The 19,048-nt window shown below is 41.3% G+C and overlaps 1 protein-coding gene across 2 annotated transcripts in view; it reads right to left on the bottom strand.

The window, feature by feature from the left end:
- Positions 1-19,048, bottom strand: part of LOC135515969 (solute carrier organic anion transporter family member 1C1-like) — a 66,751-nt gene that overhangs the window by 29,733 nt on the left and 17,970 nt on the right. Inside the window, exons 3-6 of one of the 2 annotated variants that reach the window (XM_064939877.1) lie at positions 8,065-8,206; positions 2,715-2,847; positions 1,506-1,639; positions 1,178-1,327 (exon numbers count right to left, since the gene is read on the bottom strand). In XM_064939877.1, the coding sequence (XP_064795949.1) occupies positions 1,178-1,327; positions 1,506-1,639; positions 2,715-2,847; positions 8,065-8,206 (559 nt within the window). The remainder of the gene's footprint in view (positions 1-1,177; positions 1,328-1,505; positions 1,640-2,714; positions 2,848-8,064; positions 8,207-19,048) is intronic. The other variant, XM_064939878.1, reaches the window with a different exon arrangement.

Here is a 19,048-nt window from a genome sequence, read left to right as displayed (position 1 = left end):
TGTCGATATAGGACTCGTTTTACTGTGAATATAGATATTTGCAGGTTTCCTCCAGCATCTTCACAAGGCTCTTCGCTGTTGTTCTGGGATTGATTTGCACTTTTCGCACCAAAGTACATTCATCTCTAGGAGACAGAACACGTCTCCTTCCTAAGCAGTATGACAGCTGCGTGGTCCCATGGAGTTTATACTTGCGTGCTACTGTTTGTACAGATTAATGTGATACCTTCAGGCGTTTGGAAATTGCTCCCAAGGATGAACCAGACTTGTGGAGGTCTACAATTATTTTTCTTAGGTCTTGGCTGATTTCTTTAGATTTTCCTGTGATGTCAAGCAAAGAGGCACTGAGTTTGAAGGTAGGCCTTGAAATACATCCACAGGTCCACCTCCAATTGACTCAAATTATGTCAATTAGCCTATCAGAAGCTTCTAAAGCCATGACATCATTTTTTGAAATTTTCCAAGCTGTTTAAAGGCACAGTCAACTTACTGTATGTAAACTTCTGACCCACTGGAATTGTGATACAGTGAATTTCAGTGAAATAATCTGTCTGTAAACAATTGTTGGAAAAATTACTTGCGTCATGCACAAAGTAGATGTCCTAACCGACTTGCCAAACTATAGTTGGTTAACAAGAAATTTGTGGATTGGTTGAAAAATGAGTTTTAATGACTCCAATCTAAAAGTTCCGACTTCAACTGTATATGCAGGGGCAATCAACAAAGAGAGGGAGTCCAGGTCCAATGAGTGTAGCAGCGCGTAATGACGGTAAGAGCAGCGCGTAATGACGGTAACAACAGCGCGTAATGACGGTAACAGCAGCGCGTAATGACGGTAACAGATGCATATAATGACGGGTAGCCTGGCGCTAGGGGGAGCGGGAGCAGGTGTGACAGAGCGACTCTGTGCAGCCAATGACAATGCCTGCTTTAAGTGTTAAGCTGGGAGCCACTTGTGGATTTGACAGCTCTAATGCAGTTCCACCTCCCACACAGTATTAAGCATCAGCTATCCGGATGTTGGCTAAAGCGTATCTGATTGAATCGGGTCCATAGTGTATGAATCAGACTGAAAGGCAGTTTATTCAGACCGTCGGATCGACTTAACATATTGTACTTCAAATCATGCATAGTGACATTATCTAAAATGTGTTTGCATTTCCAATTGGTCTATTACCAATGTAAAATGCAGCATTTTCCTCCCTGGCGAAATCATCTATATACGAGATCCCAAGGGGCTGCACTGGAGTCTCCCCGATCCCTCGTAAGACGTTCCCCAGGAACACATAGATCCACATGGAGAGGTTGGACTCTCCTTCACAACCTACTGGGAAGGGGGAGAGAGATAATAGATACAGCACTGTGTGTGTGTGTATGTGTGTGAGTGTGAGCGTGTCCATGAGTACATGTGTGTGTGCGTTGGTTTGTGTTTGCATGGTTGAATGCATGTATGCACATGAGCTTGTCTCTGTGTGTGTGTGTGTGTGTGTGTGTGTGAGACACACCTGTCCCTGTGCTTGGTGCCTCAGAAAGCGGGTCACCCGAAGCTTGCGAGGAGGGTGACAACAGGCGCGCTGGACATGGAGAGAGGTTATTGGTTGAATTCACTGACGATCGGATTGACGTTTCGAACTTATAGCTGCGTACAAAACACCAATGCGACTGTTTAGCGAAGGGAGGGGAGAAAGCACCACGTTATACAGTTAGAGAGGACAGAGACAAAGCAGAACATGAGTGCTTTGGATATGCAATGAAACATTTAGGAAACACCGTTTTATACATTCAAGCGCATCATGTTACACACAATACTTAATGAAGAAGCTTTCTTGGCTTCACCTGTGAAATACAAACAATATTGACGACTGAAGTGTTTTTCAGAAAAACATCCCACAACTGTAAAAATGCATATAGTAAAACTTCTCTTGGCATTCAGTAAAAAGAGACTCCATGCAGTGCAGCATATATTCTTTAAGATTCCACATGTTCCCATCTTGTGGGAAGGATAAAACATTCGGACTGATCAAACTTTCATGACCAAGCCAAGCTAATGAGAACGCATGATAACACACAGCAATGCTTCATCTCACAAACAATGGTACACAATATATAAGATATGTGCAAAATTCAGTATATTAGCATATCACTCCAGAGTCACAGTGATATCTGTCCTTTACCAGACTTTATCCAAACACACAGAAATACAGTGCATTCAGAAAGTATTTAGACTCCTTGACTTTCCCCAAATGTGGTTATTTTACAGCCTTATATATCAATCTACACATATTATCCCTTAATGACAAAGCAAAAACAGGTTTTTAGAAATCTTTGCAAATGTAAATATTTTTTGGGACTGAAATAACACATTAACATAGCATTCAGACCTTTTGCTATGAGACTCGAAACTGAGATCAGGTGTATCCTGAATACTTGCGTCTGAATACTTTCCGAATGCACTGAAGACTGACATTTCCTTTAAATAGAGGATCACTGGAAATGTGATTCAGAACAGAACACACACACACACACGCACGCCCACAGGCCCGCACTTACACACATATCCAGATAAGCTTTCGCTTACTGTACCACAAGTGCATTCAAAAAAGCAAATCGCTACACCTGCAATAACATCTGCTAAATTTGATTTGAAAAGGAAGCTGGAAACCCAAGCATTGTAAGTTAATCCTCCTTCAAATTAAAAGTCAGTAAAACCTCACCGTCCGATGAGGAAGTGTGGCAGAGCGATGATGAATGTTCCCACTGCCATCAGTACACAGCCCATTGCTATGATCTTGGGCCGATGCAGCTTTGCACCGAAATAACTCACGAATGCTATCACCAACAGGTTACCTGGTAGGGGGACAGACAAACACAGAATTAGTGTGTTCTAAGTTGCCATTTCAATTCTCAAATTGACAAATCTGATGAATCGAGATTCAATTCACAAATTGGAAAAGTAAAATGCATTTTCACATAAGAGTTTTTCTGTTTACAACTCTATTTCGATTCCATTCCTGAATGGATTCTTGAATTGTCGAGTTGACATGGAACTGACCCCAGCTCTGACACAATGGTTTGCGTGAATTCATTCTCAATCACAATGCCTAATTCCTCTCATTGATGTAAGTGTGTTGCCATGGTGAGTTTCAACATAGTGGCACCGTTGGTTTCCTAATTCCCACTATCGAGTGATTACTCATGAAACCCAGACAAAAAAAGGACATTGTTGACATATATTTGACATTTGTATCTAGAAGCATAATTTAGAAATAATTCATCAAAGTTGGTATATTTCTGACATTTTAGCCTCCCTTAAGACTGTAGATGTTACAAAGCAAAAATTGGTGTCGTGTGAAGCTTTACCGCTTGCTCTGTAATATGAGTAGTATTCTGATTTCAATATACAAAAATGTATTCGGCAAATGTTCCAATATATTGTTGAAAATAATATACAGTGCATTTGGAAAGAATTCAGATCCATTGACTTTTCCCACATTTTGTTAGGTTACAGCATTATTCTAAAATGTATTACATTGTCTTTTTCCTCATCAAACTACACACAATACCCCATAATGACAAAGCAAAAACTATTTTTTACTCAGTACTTTGTTCACACACCTTTGGCAGCGATTGCAGAATCGATTCTTCTTGGGTATGACACTACAAGCTTGGCACGCCTGTATTTGGGGAGTTTCTCCCATTCTTCTCTGCATATCCTCTCAAGTTCTTTCAGGTTGAATGGGGAGCATTGCTGCACAGCTATTTTCTGGTCTCTCCAGAGATGTTCAATCAGGTTCAAGTCCGGGCTCTGGCTGGGCCACTCAAGGACATTCAGAGACTTGTCCTGAAGCCACTCCAGCATTGTCTTGGCTGTGTGCTTAGGGTCGTTGTCCTGTTGGAAGGTGAACCTTCGCCCCAGTCTGAGGTCCTGAGCACTCTGGAGCAGGTTTTCATCAATGATCTCTCTGTACTTTGCTCAGTTCACCTTTGCCTCGATCCTGACTAATCTTTTTTGTATTTAATCAATTTTAGAATAAGGCTGTAATAACAAAATGCGGAAAATGTCAAGGGGTCTGTACTCTACGGGCATATCAAAGTTCCAGAGTTGGATCTCTGCTAGTTTTAAAGTTATGGCCCATTTAATAAAGAGAAAATGGCAAAGTAGGCAATGTAACCAACACAGCCCTCCATTTACTTATAGGGTGACCACTTGGAATCCATTTTCACATTTACTCTGTTGGTAATGCTTACAAATTGAATCATAAGAAAAGAAGAACCCTCCAAATCGAATGACCAAGGGCCAATTGAATGACTGTGCCGTGGCCTGGATAGAGAGAGAGGAGGATTGGGGCTTGGGGTAGAGTGAGAGAGGGAGGGGGGGAGTGAGTAAGTGAGTGAGTAAGAAAGGGGGGGAAGAAGAGAGAGGGAAACAGAGGGGGAGAGAGAGAGAGAGAGAGAGAGAGAGAGAGAGAGAGAGAAAATGTGGGTAGTGGAGGAGAGTGGTGGGCAATAAAAACTTTAATGAGGTAAACGAAAAGCAGCCATTTCATGATGGAACCAATTGTTGTTTTTCAAGGATGGATGGATGACGTCCATTCCTTAAGGACCTCCAGCCGCTCTCATTATTAAGAGGAGTGAGTAGGCTATTCTCCAAGTGTGCTGGATTTGGGAAGTACCACTTCAGAAACCTGCTGTAGAATGCCTAAACTTCTGAACTCCAGAAATAACTGTTCTCTGACTAAGGCAAACCTAGCACTTGGAAATTCCAGATAGTTGAAGTGTAATTGTGCCCCTTCGTTAGTTTAAAATACTGCTTAAGGAAAATAACTGTTTTGATTGTGCTATTATTTTAAAACACCTGAACTGATGAACTCTGACTGTAAATGTGTTGATTTTTTCCTTCATCCATTTAGAATACTGTGTGGACTAGAATAACTGCTTTGTTTGTTGCTTAGAGTACATCCTGCTATTAGAGAGTGGTTAAATACAGAAAGGACTTTGAGGCTAGTCTATGGAGCTCTCCTGAGATGCTTCAGCACTTTTCTCTCTCCCTGTGGTTGGGGGCATTGGAGCCATGGCAAGAGGCACACAGCGAATCCTACAGCAGGCTTCTCCTGGTTTCCATCTACTCTACACAGAAAGGCTCTTGAGGCGAGCGGAAGAGTGGAAAAAAAAGATAACGAATGTAAAAATATACTTTGTCCGTAAAATGTACATAGGTTCTGAACTTTTGTGAAACGGCACAGTTGGAAAATATATGGCAAATAGAAATCAAAACTGGATGGTCTTCAGAGATAGATTGAGGGTGAAGGATGGGACTAAAAATGAACTAAAGACAACTATTGTAAAATATAGTGTTTTTCTTTAGTTTTATTATTTTCTCCATTGTAGAATAATAGTGAAGGCATCAAATCTATGACATAACACATATGGAATCATGTTGTAACCAAAAAAGTGTTGAACAATACAAATATATTTTAGATGTTAGATTCTTCAAAGTAACCACCCTTTGGTTTGATGACAGCTTTGCACACTCTTGGCATTCTCTCTTGAAGGAGTTCCCACATATGCTGAGAACTTGTTGGCTGCTTTTCCTTCACTCTGCGGTCCAACTCATCCCAAAAACATCTCAATTGGGTTGAGGCCAGGTCATCTGATGCACCACTCCATCACTCTCCTTCTTGGTCAAATATCCCTTACACAGCCTGGAGGTGTGTTTTGGGTCATTGTCCTGTCAAAAAACAAATGATAGTCCCACTAAGCGCAAACCAGATGGGATGGCTGCAGAATGCTGTGGTAGCCATGCTGATTAAGTGTGCCTTGAATTCTAAATAAATCACTGAGTGTCACCAGCAAAGCACCCTCCACACCATCACACCCCCTCCTCCATGGTGGGAATCACACATGCGGAGATCATCTGTTCACCTACTCTGCATCTCAGAAAGACACAGCGGTTGGAACCAAAAATCGCCAATTTGGACTCATCAGACCAAAAGGACAGATTTCCACCAGTCTAATGTCCATTGCTCATGTTTCTTGTCCCAATCAAGGCTCTTCTTATTATTGGTATCCTTTAGTAGTGGTTTCTTTGCAGCAATTCGACCATGAAGGCCTGATTCACACAGTCTCCTTTGAACAGTTGATGTTGAGATGTGTCTGTTACTTGAACTCTGTGAAGCATTTATTTCGGCTGCAATTTCTGAGGCTGGTAACTCAAATGAACATATCTTCTGCAGCAGAGGTAACTCTGGGTCTTCCTTTCCTGTGGCAGTCCTCATGAGAGCCAGTTTCATCATAGCGCTTGATTTGTTTTTGCGACTGACATTTTCCAGATTGACTGACCTTCATGTCTTAAAGTAATGATGGATTGTTGTTTCTTTTTCCTTATTTGAGCTGTTCTTGCCATAATATGGACTTGGTCTTTTACCAAATAGGGCTATCTTCTGTATGCCACCCCTACCTTGTCACAAAACAACTGATTGGCTCAAACGCATTAAGAAGGAAAGAAATTCCACAAATTAACTTTTAACAAGGGGCACCTGTTAATTGAAATGCATTCTAGGTGATTACCTCATGAAGCTGGATGAGAGAATGCCAAGAGTGTGCAAAGCTGTCATCAAGCCAAAGGGTGGTCACTTTGAAGAATCTCAAATATAAAATATATTTGTATTTGTTCAAAACTTTTTTGGTTACTACATGATTCCATATGTGTTATTTCATAGTTTTGATGTCTTCACTATTATTTTAAATAGTAAAAATAAGGAAAAACCCTGGAATGAGTAGGTGTGTCCAACCTTTTGACTGGTACTGTATTTAAAATATATATATATATTTTATATACATTACCCAAACAATATATGGGGGATTGGAAATTAGGCAGACAATTACATTGATGGAAGCCACAAGCTGATCTTATTGTTTTGGTTGCCAAGCTGAACGTAGGGCAGCATGGTAAAAAAAATGCAGTACTTATTGCTCATCTGATATTTTTTCATTTCTAGTTTTTTGGGGGCTAGAAACATAAGCATTTCACTGCACATGCGATAACATCTGCAAATATGTGTACGTAACTAATAAACTTTGATTTGACAGTTTCTCAAAGAAGGCACAATGGTAAGTTTGATAAGATTTCTGAGGGGTGTAGGCAGAATGTGTTTCAGTGACTTTCAAACCCAAAAAATGCATGCCGCCTATAGCGAGTGCCAAACACTGGCCGCACATTCTGCAAGATTGATTGTCTATTCAAACAAATTAAAAGTAAATTCTTCAGCCAACACTTCTAATCAAAAGACAAATTGTTGTTCGATATCTTGTTTATCAGTAAATTATGGTGTTTAGATCTCGTGCCTTAGAATAGACTCTGAGATTAAATATGACATCACCCTCTTACCTCACAGCATTACTGTGGCCTACCCATAATGTCAAATATTTTAAGTAGACTACCGTTCTATATACACTTTTGAGCGTGGTGCGCTATTGAATGAACGATAGATAAATGGTAGTCTAATATTTGTTCTGTAGCGGGAATAAACCAGTCATGTCAGAAAAGGAGAGACGCCCTACAATATGATTATGATTTAGGCTGATATAATAAAAGTAAAATAATTATATTAAGCTACATGCTGATATGCAATCTTCTTACCAACAGCAAATGCATCTGTTTTATCATTAGGCCCATATTATAATGTTTTTGTTATTCCCGTGCATCAAACACCATTTCCCCCATAAGAACAATATTTGCTTGCAATACAACTGATCAACCACTAGAAGTTGTGCGTACAAATGGTCTGAGCTGTACTTGGAGATACGCACACTTTCCCGCAAGATGGATAAATACCTTTGTGGGAAATCTGGAACATACAAGGTTTAGAGTTTTTTTGTGCACACACACACATTTGATAAATGAGGCCCTGATGACTTCCTAGAAGGCCTTGGTGACCCATCCATTCATTCACATCTCTTCTCTTTCACAACAACATGGATAGAACGGAAGCCCAAAATAGCCCTGGGGATGAGGACGAGGTGAGGACAGGGGGATGGGGACCTATGACGCAGACACTTACTTACCTATCTCAAAGCTCCCGTCGATGACGCCTGTTAGGTAACTGGGGATGTCAAAGCGCCTCTCCAGCTGGGTTATTGTGCTCTTCATGTAGCTGCCAGACAAGGCCTTGGCAAAGTAGGCAAACGATAGGGCCACAAGGAACATCTGAAGAGCACGAGGGGAGGAAGAAAGGAGAGGGAGGTGGCAGAAAGTGAGAGATAAATGAAAGGGGATGGGGGGGGGATATTGCTTATTAATATTTAATACATATCAGATTGTACTCGGATTGTATCCAGAGTTTCATTGTCAGAGAGAGAGTTACCCTTGTGTGGCTCTGATGTACACAATGGCTGTACTTTTCATTGGCTCATTAGCCTATTTTAGCTCCTGCTATCACATTTCCTAGTTAATATTCTAACTAGGCCTACATCATAGAAGCACAGAGAGGAGGATAGAAGAGGGAAAGGAAAAGGGGGGATGGAGGCTGATAGGGAAGGGAAGGCAAAGTGTATCTGTAACTACAGGGTATTGAGGAAGACATGGACAAAGAGAGGATTAAGAGTCTACGTCAGACTTAAGACGGCTCCTTATGTGAGAGAACGGTGACTCAACCCTAGCAACTGATGAAAAAAGGATTGGTTTTGACTAGGAGAAGGAACTTATACATTATGGATTGGCCTTCAGTCTTAGGGGGGAAAAGGTGCTATATAGAACCTAAAAAGGATCTTCGGCTGTCCCCATACGATAACCTACACGGATCCCAAAACGTTTTTTTCCCTAGAACCCAAAAAGGGTTCTACCTGGAACCAACACGGGTTCTTTATGGAACCCAAAATGGTTCTACCTGGAACCCAAAAGGCTTTTACCTGGAACCAAAAAGAGTGAAGAACCCAGTGTAGGTCTCAGTCTGTTTCTTTTCTCCTTATGGAACTGTCGTGCCAAACATGTTTGGCGTGACAATTAGTGACAAGGTGTTGGCAAGATAGCACAGACAGATTGGGGTCTAGGCTAGGAAAGATGAGCTCTAGCATTCATTGCATCAGTCTTCCCACTCTGGGCCACTCACGACTAGCAACACCTAATCTCTCACAATAAGTAGGTTTGTCTTCTCACAGCGGCATGTCCACATTCCCATGGGCTTTTCCACATCAAAGACTAGCCCGGGAAACTACACAGTACACACATATAAACGCAACATGTTGGTCCATTGTTTATAAGCTGAAATAAAATCTCTTAGAAATTGTCCATACGCTCAAAAAGCTTATTTTTCTCAAATTCTGTGCATAAATCTTTTTAGATTTGTGAGCATTTCTCCTTTGTCAAGATAATCCATCCACCTGACAGGTGTGGCATATCAAGAAGCTGATTAAACATCATGATAATTACACAGATGCACCTTGTGCTGGGGACAATAAAAGGCCACTCTAAAATGTTCCGTTTGGTCACACAACACAATGCCAGAGATGTCTAAAGTTTTGAGTGAGCGTGCAATCGGCATGCTGACTGCAGGCATGTCCACCAGAGCTGTTGCTAGAGAATTTAATGTTAATTTCTCTACCAACGTCAGTTTAGAGAATTTGGCAGTATGTTCCACCGGCCTCACAACCACAGACCATGTGTATGGCGTCATGTGAAGGAGCGTTTTTTCTGCTGTCAATATTGTGAACAGAGTGCCCCATGGTGGCTGTGGAGTTATGGTATGGGCAGGCATAAGTTATGGACAATGATCAAAATTGCATTTTAGCGATGGCAATTTGAATGCACAAAAATACCGTGACGATATCCTGAGGCCCATTGTGTACCAGAACGTACTCATTCGAGTCACATACTTTCCTGTTAAATAGTCTACCAATACCAGTGGAAACAGTACGACGATATGCTAACGAGTAGAATATTGTGATATTTATTTATCATAGCATTACAGTTCAAACCAACACCATAGAACCGTGAGCCACACCGGCGGGCTAACTAACAATCCTGAGAAACTGACCTTTTTCAACTTTGAACATACTTTAACAAACAGTCTTATTTTAAGAGGCTTAGACACCATTGTTTCATGTAGCTTTAATCCTGAAGAATAACAAGCTGCTACTCTCTGATCTCTGGATACAAATCCTTTGTGTCAGGGGAAAGGACGTTTTTAGGCGATTACAAGGCCCACTCCTTGATTTTAAAAAACAACAAATTGCTACCCCTGGCTGCCAATTGGTTTGCTATAAAGCTGTGGGATGGGGTTTCAAAATAGGTTGAAGACTCAGTGTTAATTTTGTTAACTAAAATAGTGACTAAAATATTCATCAAACACCTATTTTTCAGTGCCAGTTGACGAGACAATAACTGACTAAATAGAGCCAGAAAAACTAGAAGTAAAACTAAAATGATTTTTCATTTCAGTTTACTAAAATGAGACAAAATTATCTCTGTGACTAACATCTGGCTACTAAGTGTGGACTGGATAAGAGTTTTTGGAGAGATTGAGAGCTTTTCAATAATAATCACAATTAATATTAGCAGCACGGATGCTCAGTTCTGTTAAGCAGTGGGAAGGATGTGTCACACCCAGCAAACACAGCCTACATCAAGCTGGTGAGCTGCTGGGGAGAAAGCGATGAGAGTGGGCAGAAGTGCAGACAGGCTCCGGCTCCATTTATACACATTGCGCAGGTGACTCTCTTGCTTCACTTTAGCTACCCAGTCACCACCAGCCTTCTATTTAGCTACTCTTTGCCTGGTTAAGAAACACACACTGCTTTATGAAATAAAAAATCTATAGCAGCATTGAGTTTAATAGTAAAACAACAGTGTAGCTATATTTTCTCTCCCTTGAGTAGGCTACAGAAAAGTAGGCTCTTTGAATTTGTAGTATTGCTCAACCCTCCCACTTTCACACTGCATTTCATATACAGGTTCTGTAGCCAAATGTAGTCTCCCTCTTTTCCTGAGAGAAAATGATGAAATGATGAAAAATGAAATTGATTCTAGCCCTTAGGCTACTGTTCAAAGGACATGACCCATAATACCACTGCTACATTTTTCTGTCCACTACGCTATATCTGACTGGGTAAATAACTTTATTTTGAGTTCATGTGGACCCAATGACATTGGAGGTGGCTTATGGTAGAGAAATTAATATTCAATTCTCTGGCGGACATTCCTGCAGTCACCATGCCAATTGCACGCTCCCTCAAAACTTGAGACATCTGTCGCATTCTGTTGTGTGACAAAACTGCACATTTTAGAGTAGCCTTTTATTGTCCCCAGCACTAATATGAGTCTAATATATTAGTATTTGTTGCCTACTCCATACATTTTTTACTAAACAGTATGTTCTAAATTGTATGTAGTATGATAAGTACACAGTATGCAGTTTTAGTAATAGTAATAGGCAAGACAGATTTCGTACACGGCTATGGACGGTCAGCCTTTGCATCCACTGTGTCTATGAATTTGAGAGTGGCTCCAACATTTCCCCAGGCCCATTCCCTCAGCTTGCCTATCAAAATGGCAGTTTTTATCAAAGGAATAGAAAGAGATCCAGAAAGAACCATCTGACTTGTTCCTAATGTGCTCTGTTGAGAGAGCAACGTCAGTCACTTTTCCTGTTTCACTATAGCAACAACGTTCGTTGGCAGGTATTGGATTGACTGACATACATTCCAGAGTGCTTCAGGAGAAAACAACAGAAATTCATCACCCGAGAGGGTAGAACTGAACTAATATCCTTGTGGACCACTACATTGGCTCTCTCCGGATATATTGTCCCCGTCTATACAGTCAGCGGGGTTCTCCGTTCATCGTGGGGACAGGAAGAAGGAACTTTCCAGGAAACACAGAGGTGGAGGAGTATGCCACATGATGAACAACATGGTGTGATTGTGGTAATGTACAGGAATACCCAATCTGGAATACCTCATCATCAAATTCCGACCACATCAGCTCCCAAGATCATTTTTTGGGGGTTATATTCACTGCCTTGTATATTCCTCCCCCTGAAACAGCAGGGAGCAGGTCTCGAACCCTCGACCTTCTGGCCCGAGGTCCGGCGCGCTATTGACTGTGCCGCAAAAGCATGCTCGGAGCGGCAAGAGTAGATTTTCGCGCTTATAAACCCAGGGTCGTTACAATGGCTAGCTAGCCAGGCAAAAGAGAGGGCTGCTGCCTGATTGTTATTTTACCAGTAACATTTATGATTCCCATATACAGTGGGGCAAAAAAGTATTTAGTCAGCCACCAATTGTGCAAGTTCTCCCACTTAAAAAGATGAGAGAGGCCTGTAATTTTCATCATAGGTACACTTCAACTATGACAGACAAAATGAGAGAAAAAAATCCAGAAAATCACATTGTAGGATTTTTAATGAATTAATTTGCAAATTATGGTGGAAAATAATTATTTGGTCAATAACAAAAGTTTATCTCAATACTTTGTTGGCAATGACAGAGGTCAAACGGTTTCTGTAAGTCTTCACAAGGTTTTCACACACTGTTGCTGGTATTTTGGCCCATTCCTCCATGCAGATCTCCTCTAGAGCAGTGATGTTTTGGGGCTGTTGCTGGGCAACACGGACTTTCAACTCCCTCCAAAGATTTTCTATGGGGTTGAGATCTGGAGACTGGCTAGGCCACTCCAGGACCTTTTTGCCCCACTGTAGCTAGGTAGCTACAATAATTATTAGCTCACTAACTAGCTCCATAGCTAGATACGTAGATATATTATGTTTTTTTATATATCTGTGATAGCTATGATTCCTAAAAATAGTATGCCTGCTGGCTGTTGATTGCACCCTGAAGCCTTGTACAATTTCCTTCCATTCATGATTCCTTTTTTGTGCTGAATGGTAATCGTTTCTTGGGGAAGACAAGGACGAAGAGGATGAGATTGAAATGGGGGAGCCAGAGGAAGTTGAGAAGTCACCACATGATGCTGATGCCTCTCAGCCAAGCTTTTGGAAGGTAAATATCAGGTAAATGGAAGGTAAATGTCAATGATGTATTATTATTATATACTATTAGGCAGGGGTGAGAGTAAATGTAGCTTATTCCCGGTATGGGACCTCCTATTTGCGCATGCACTTCTTTAGAATCCCCATTCATTTAATTAGATTTCAATGGGTCTAATAGTCAAGATTTGTCATTTAAGTTTTACAATGTATTAGGCTACCTTTTAATGTGGCATAAACACAACCAGTCATGATGTTTACATTGGATTGTCATTACTTCAAAAGGCTCATGTAGGCTACCTGCGCACAGTACTCAGCGAAAATGATTCTTAAGCCTCATTTAGATATTTTTCTGCTTATTATTTCTGACATTTGGTAGGCTATTTGTCAGTCAAATTGTCTATAATTAGATACATCTTGCTTCCCTTCTGTCAATACTTGATGCTCATCTAGAATACTACATAAAGCCTTGTTCACCAGAATGATGTCATAAATCGATAGAACGATCAATGCATCATCAACAATCTAGTTGACATCGGTAGTCTTCCCTTTCATTTCTGATTCTCTCACAGAGCAAGGACATTTAGGGGCCAGGGGACCAAATTACATCACTTGGACCAGTTTTAAGAAAATGAAAAGCTGTGAAAACGATCCAACATGTTTCTGATATTATTTCAGTTCGTCTTGGATGCATACTGTTAGCTTTTATGTCGCTGAAAGAAACTGCACGTTTTGGATACAAAACAGGTCCCTAAGTGCGCATTCGCATTCTCTCAAGATGCGGAAAGAAAGAAATCATATTTACTGTGAGTAACACTAAAATCTACAGCTGTGAATATTATAATAGGCTACGTGTGAGGCCTACAGTCAGTGTCCAGACTTAAGTTACTATTCCGACTATTAGGCTATTCCAAATATTAGGCTAATCATTCTGGCATCTATACAGTGCAATTTGATAAGCACAAAAGAAACATCACTTACAAAACACCAAAAAGCGTTATGTATGACATTCATTAGGCCCAAACAAGTCTTATAACCTGAATTGATGCGTAGACTGCTGTCAGCGCACGTCTCGGGCTCGACCACTCATCTCTGCCTTGGCAAAAATGGCTCTTTATCATCAAACCACACCGCATTTTGGAGAGCATTCCACAAGTGTTCAAGTCTATTCGCAGATGTTTCATGCAACTGACATGCAGTAATAACAAATAGTGTAATAGATTAGAAGACAATTGTAGGCTGTGTTTTAATTATTTAATTAACATGATAGGCTCATGTTCTACCTGTACAGTGTACCCACACTATTTATTTTGACCATTCCGGCTAACTTTCACCCCTGCCTATACATAAATTAGGTATATATTTTTGTAAACACTCTCTTCTCTCTCACCAGGACACTGTGGTGGACTGTCAGCTCTCAGACCTTTGTGAGGAGGACGACACTATAGACATGTCACCTGAGCTCCACAGTGACAAGGATAGGCAGGGGCTGGAGAGATTGAACAACATGCTACTGAGGCTGTAAATAGGGCTGAGGGACAATCACACCCTTACAGGACACATGCATAGATATACATGCCATACTTAGCTAGGTACTAGTAAAGTGTATGCTAGTCTTCACCCAGCTCAGATTGTCACTGGTCATTTCCCCGATCTTGAAGGATTTTAATTCTGAGTATTAGGCTATAGGCCTAGAGGAATTTATGTAAGAAGAAACTGTTGAAGACCATCATTGTTATTTTAGTGTATTCCTTATTCTTATAATATTTTGTAATGCTCGTTCAATTTTGATGACAATATCCCTGAGATGAATGTTGTATAAAATGCCAGGATGATGTCACTTGCACCTTGTTTTCAGGTTTGAATAAGACAATGTGCCCCCTTTATCCTTATTCTTTCAATAAAGTTATTGTTTTATTAATATCATATTATTTGTGTATGTCTTTATCAAATGTAAGATTAAATGCCATTTGTAATATGTTTTAATGCATATACAAGTGGATGCGGAAAGTATTCAGACCCATTGACTTTTTGGGTCTGTTACGTCACAACCTTATTTTAAAATGGATTAAAATGATGTTGTTTTCCTCTCTCATCAATCTACACACAATACTCCATAATGACAAAGCAAAATCAGGTTTTTCAGAATTTTTGCAAATGCATTAAAAAAACTGAAATATCACATTTACATAAATATTCAGACCCTTTACTAAGTACTTTTGTTGAAGCACCTTTGGCAGTGATAACATCCTCAAATCTTCTTGGGAACGACGCCACAAGCTTGGGACACCTGTATTTGGGGAGTTTCTCCCATTCTTCTCTGCAGATCCTCTCAAGCTCTGTGGGATTGGATGGGGGGGGGTTGGGCTACTGCACAGCTACTTTCAAGTCTCTCCAGAGATGTTCGATTGGATTTAAATCCGGGCTCTGGCTGGGCCTCTGAAGGACATTCAGAGACTTGTCCAGGAGCCAATACTGCATTGTCTAGGCTGTATGCTTACGGTCGTTGTCCTGTTGGAAGGTGAACCTTCACCCCAGTCTGAGGTCCTGAGCGTCCTTGAACAGGTTTTCATCAAGGATCTCTGTACTTTGCTCAGTTCATCTTTCCCTCGATCCTAATTAGTCTTCCAGTCCCTGCCGCTGAGAAACATTCCCAACGCATGATGCTGCCAATACCATTCTTCACAGTTGGGATTGTACCAGGTTTCCTCCAGACGTCACGCTTGGCATTCAGGCCAGAGTTCAATCTTGGTTTCATCAGACCAGATAATCTTGTTTCTCAAGGTCTGAGAGTCTTTAAGTGCCTTTTGGCAAACTCCAAGCGGGCTGTCATGTGCCTTTCACTGAGGAGTGGCTTCCGTCTGGCAACTCTATCATAAAGGCCTGATTGGTGGAGTGCTGCAGAGATGGTTGTCTTTCTGCAAGGTTCTCCCATTTCCACAGAGGAACTAGAGTTCTGTCAGAGTGACCATCAGGTTCTTGGTCACCTCACTGACCAAGGCCCTTCTCCCCCGATTGCTCATTTTGGCCAGGAAGCCAGCTCTAGGAAGAGTTCCAAACTTATTCCAATTTAAGAATGATGGAGGCCACCGTGTTCTTGGGGACCTTCAATATAGCTGACATTTTTTGGTACCCTTCCCCAGATCTGTGCCTCGACGCAATCCTGTCTCGCAATTCTACAGACAATTCCTTCGACCTCATGGCTTGGTTTTTGCTCTGACATGCACTGTCAACAGTGGGACCTTCTATAGACAGGTGTGTGCCTTTCCAAATCCTGTTCAATCAATTGAATTTACCAGAGGTGGACTCCAATCAAGTTGAAGAAACATCTCAAGGATGACCCATGGAAACAAGAGCTAAATGTTTCATCTCATAGCAACGGGTCCGAATACTTACAGTACCAGTCAAAAGTTTGGACACACCTACTCATTCAAGGGTTTTTCTTTATATTTACTATTTTCTACATTGTAGAATGATAGTGAAGACATCAAAACTATTAAATAACAGATATGGAATCATGTAGTAACCAAACAAGTGTTAAACAAATCAAAATATATTTCATATTTGAGATTCTTTGCCTTGATGACAGCTTTGCACGCTTGACATTCTCTCAACCAGCTTCACCTGGAATGCTTTTCCAACAGTCTTGAAGGATTTCTCACATATGCTGAGCACTTGTTGGCTGCTTTTCCTTCACTCTGCGGTCGAACTCATCTCAATTTGTTGGAGGTCGGGTGATTGTGGAGGCCAGGTCATCTGATGCAGCATTCCATCACTCTCCCTCGTGGTCAAATAGCCCTTACACAGCATGGCGGTGCGTTGGGCCATTGTCCTGTTGAAACACAAATTATAGTCCCACTAAGCACAAACCAGATGGTAGCCAGATGGTAGCCATGCTGGTTAAACGTGCCTTGAATTCTAAATATATCACAGACATTGTCACCAGCAAAGCACCCCCACACCTCCTCCTCCATGCTTCACGGTGGGAACCACATCAAAATAAATCTCACATTTGGACTCATCAGACCAAAGAACAGATTTCCACCAGTCCATTGCTCGTGTTTCTTGTCCCAAGAAAATCTCTTCTTATTATTGGTGTCCTTTAGTTGTGGTTTCTTTGCAGCAATTTCACCATGACGGCCTGATTCATGCAGTCTCCTCTGAACAGTTGATGTTGAGATGTGTCTTTTACTTGAAGTCTGTGAAGCATTTATTTGGATCGCAAATTCTGAGGCTGGTAGCTATAATGAACTTATCATCTACAGCAGAGGTAACTCTGGATCTTCCTTTCCTGTGGTGGTCCTCATCATGAGAGCCAGGTTTATCATAGTGCTTGATGGTTTCTGTGACTGCACTTGAAGAAACGTTCAAAGTTCTTGACATTTTCCGGATTGACTGACGTTCATGTCTTCAAGTAATGATAGACTGTCATTTCTATTTGCTTATTTGAGCTGTTCTTGCCATAATATGAACTTTGTCTTTTACCAAATAGGGCTATCTTCTGTATCTTCATGGACATTTTCAACCTCTCCCTGACCGAGTCTGTAATACCTACATGTTTCCAGCAGACCACTGTGCCCAAGAAAGCGAAGGTAACCTGCCTAGATGACTACCCCCCGTAGCACTCGGTAGCCATGAAGTGCTTTATAAGGCTGGTCATTGCTCACATCAACACCATCATCCCAGAAACGCTAGACCCAATTCGCAGGGTCGTTCGGGTTAATAAGGGTTTGGCCAGCTGGAATGTCCTTGTCCCATTGCGCTCTAGGGACTCCTTGTGGCGGCCGGGCGCATGCACGCTGACTTTGGTCGCCAGCTGTACGGTGTTTCCTCCGACACATTGGTGCGGCTGGCTTCTGGATTAAGCTAGCAGTGTGTCAAGAAGCAGTGTGGCTTGGCAGGGTGGCTCTTGGCTTGGCAGGGTGGCTCTCCCATGGCTCTTGACCATCGCCTCTTCTGAGTCCGTATGGGAGTTGCAGCGATGGGACAAGACTGTAACTACCAATTGGATATCATGAATTTGGGGAGAAAAAGGGGTAAAAAGTAACCAATTATTATTATTAAAAAAGGAAAAAGGCTGCTCTCGCTGCTACCGCACAGCAAGCAGTAAGGTAGGTAGCCTAGTGGTTAGAGCATTAGGCCAGTAACAGAAAGGTTGCTGGATTGAATCCCCAAGCTGACAAGGTAAAAATCTGTCATTCTGCCCCTGAAGAAGGCAGTTAACTCACTGTTCTGAGGCTGCTGTTGTAAATAAGAATTTGTTTTTAACTGACTTGCCTAGTTAATTAAAGGTTACATTTTAAAAAGTGCCAAATCTAGGTCCAATGGGCTCCTTAACAGCTTCTAGCCATAAGACTGCTGAACAATTAATCAAATGGCCAGCTGGACTATTTGCATTGACCCCCCAATCCTTTGTTTTTATTTTTACACTGCTGCTACTTGCTGTTTTATCTATGCATAGTCACTTTACCCCTAACTACATGTACAAACTACCTTGACTAACCTGTAGCCCCGCACATTGACTCGGCACCCCCTCTATATAGCCTCGTTATTGTTATTTTATTCTGTTACTTTTTTGTTTATTTAGTCAAACATTTCTTAACTCTATTTTCTTAACTGCATTGTTGGTAGGGATAGGCGTCCCGTCAACAGGACAGTTGTAAATCATGCAGCGCCATGTGTCACGATCGCAGATTTTAGAGAAACAACAAATGTTGGTATATATAAGTGTCTTATATCGGCTGAAAGCTTAACCTGTTGAAACTCTGGGGGCGCAATTTCATTTTTGGATGAAAAACGTTCCCGTTTTAAACAAGATATTTTGTCACAAAAAGATGCTCGACTATGCATATAATTGATAGCTTTCGAAAGAAAACACTCTGACGTGTCCAGAACTGCAAAGATATTTTCTGTGCGTGCCCTAGAACGTGAGCTTCAGGCAAAACCAAGATGAGACGGCATCCAGGAAATGAGCAGGATTTTTGAGGCTCTGTTTTCCATTGTCTCCTTATATGGCTGTGAATGCGAGAGGAGTAAGTCTGCCCTTTCTGTCGTTTCCCCAAGGTGTC

Source organism: Oncorhynchus masou, chromosome 27 (genome assembly GCF_036934945.1).
Source record: "Oncorhynchus masou masou isolate Uvic2021 chromosome 27, UVic_Omas_1.1, whole genome shotgun sequence".
In the NCBI taxonomy this organism is placed as follows: Eukaryota; Metazoa; Chordata; class Actinopteri; order Salmoniformes; family Salmonidae; genus Oncorhynchus; species Oncorhynchus masou.
Note: the sequence above shows the minus strand (reverse complement) of the source record. Positions and strands in the feature narration are given on the sequence as shown.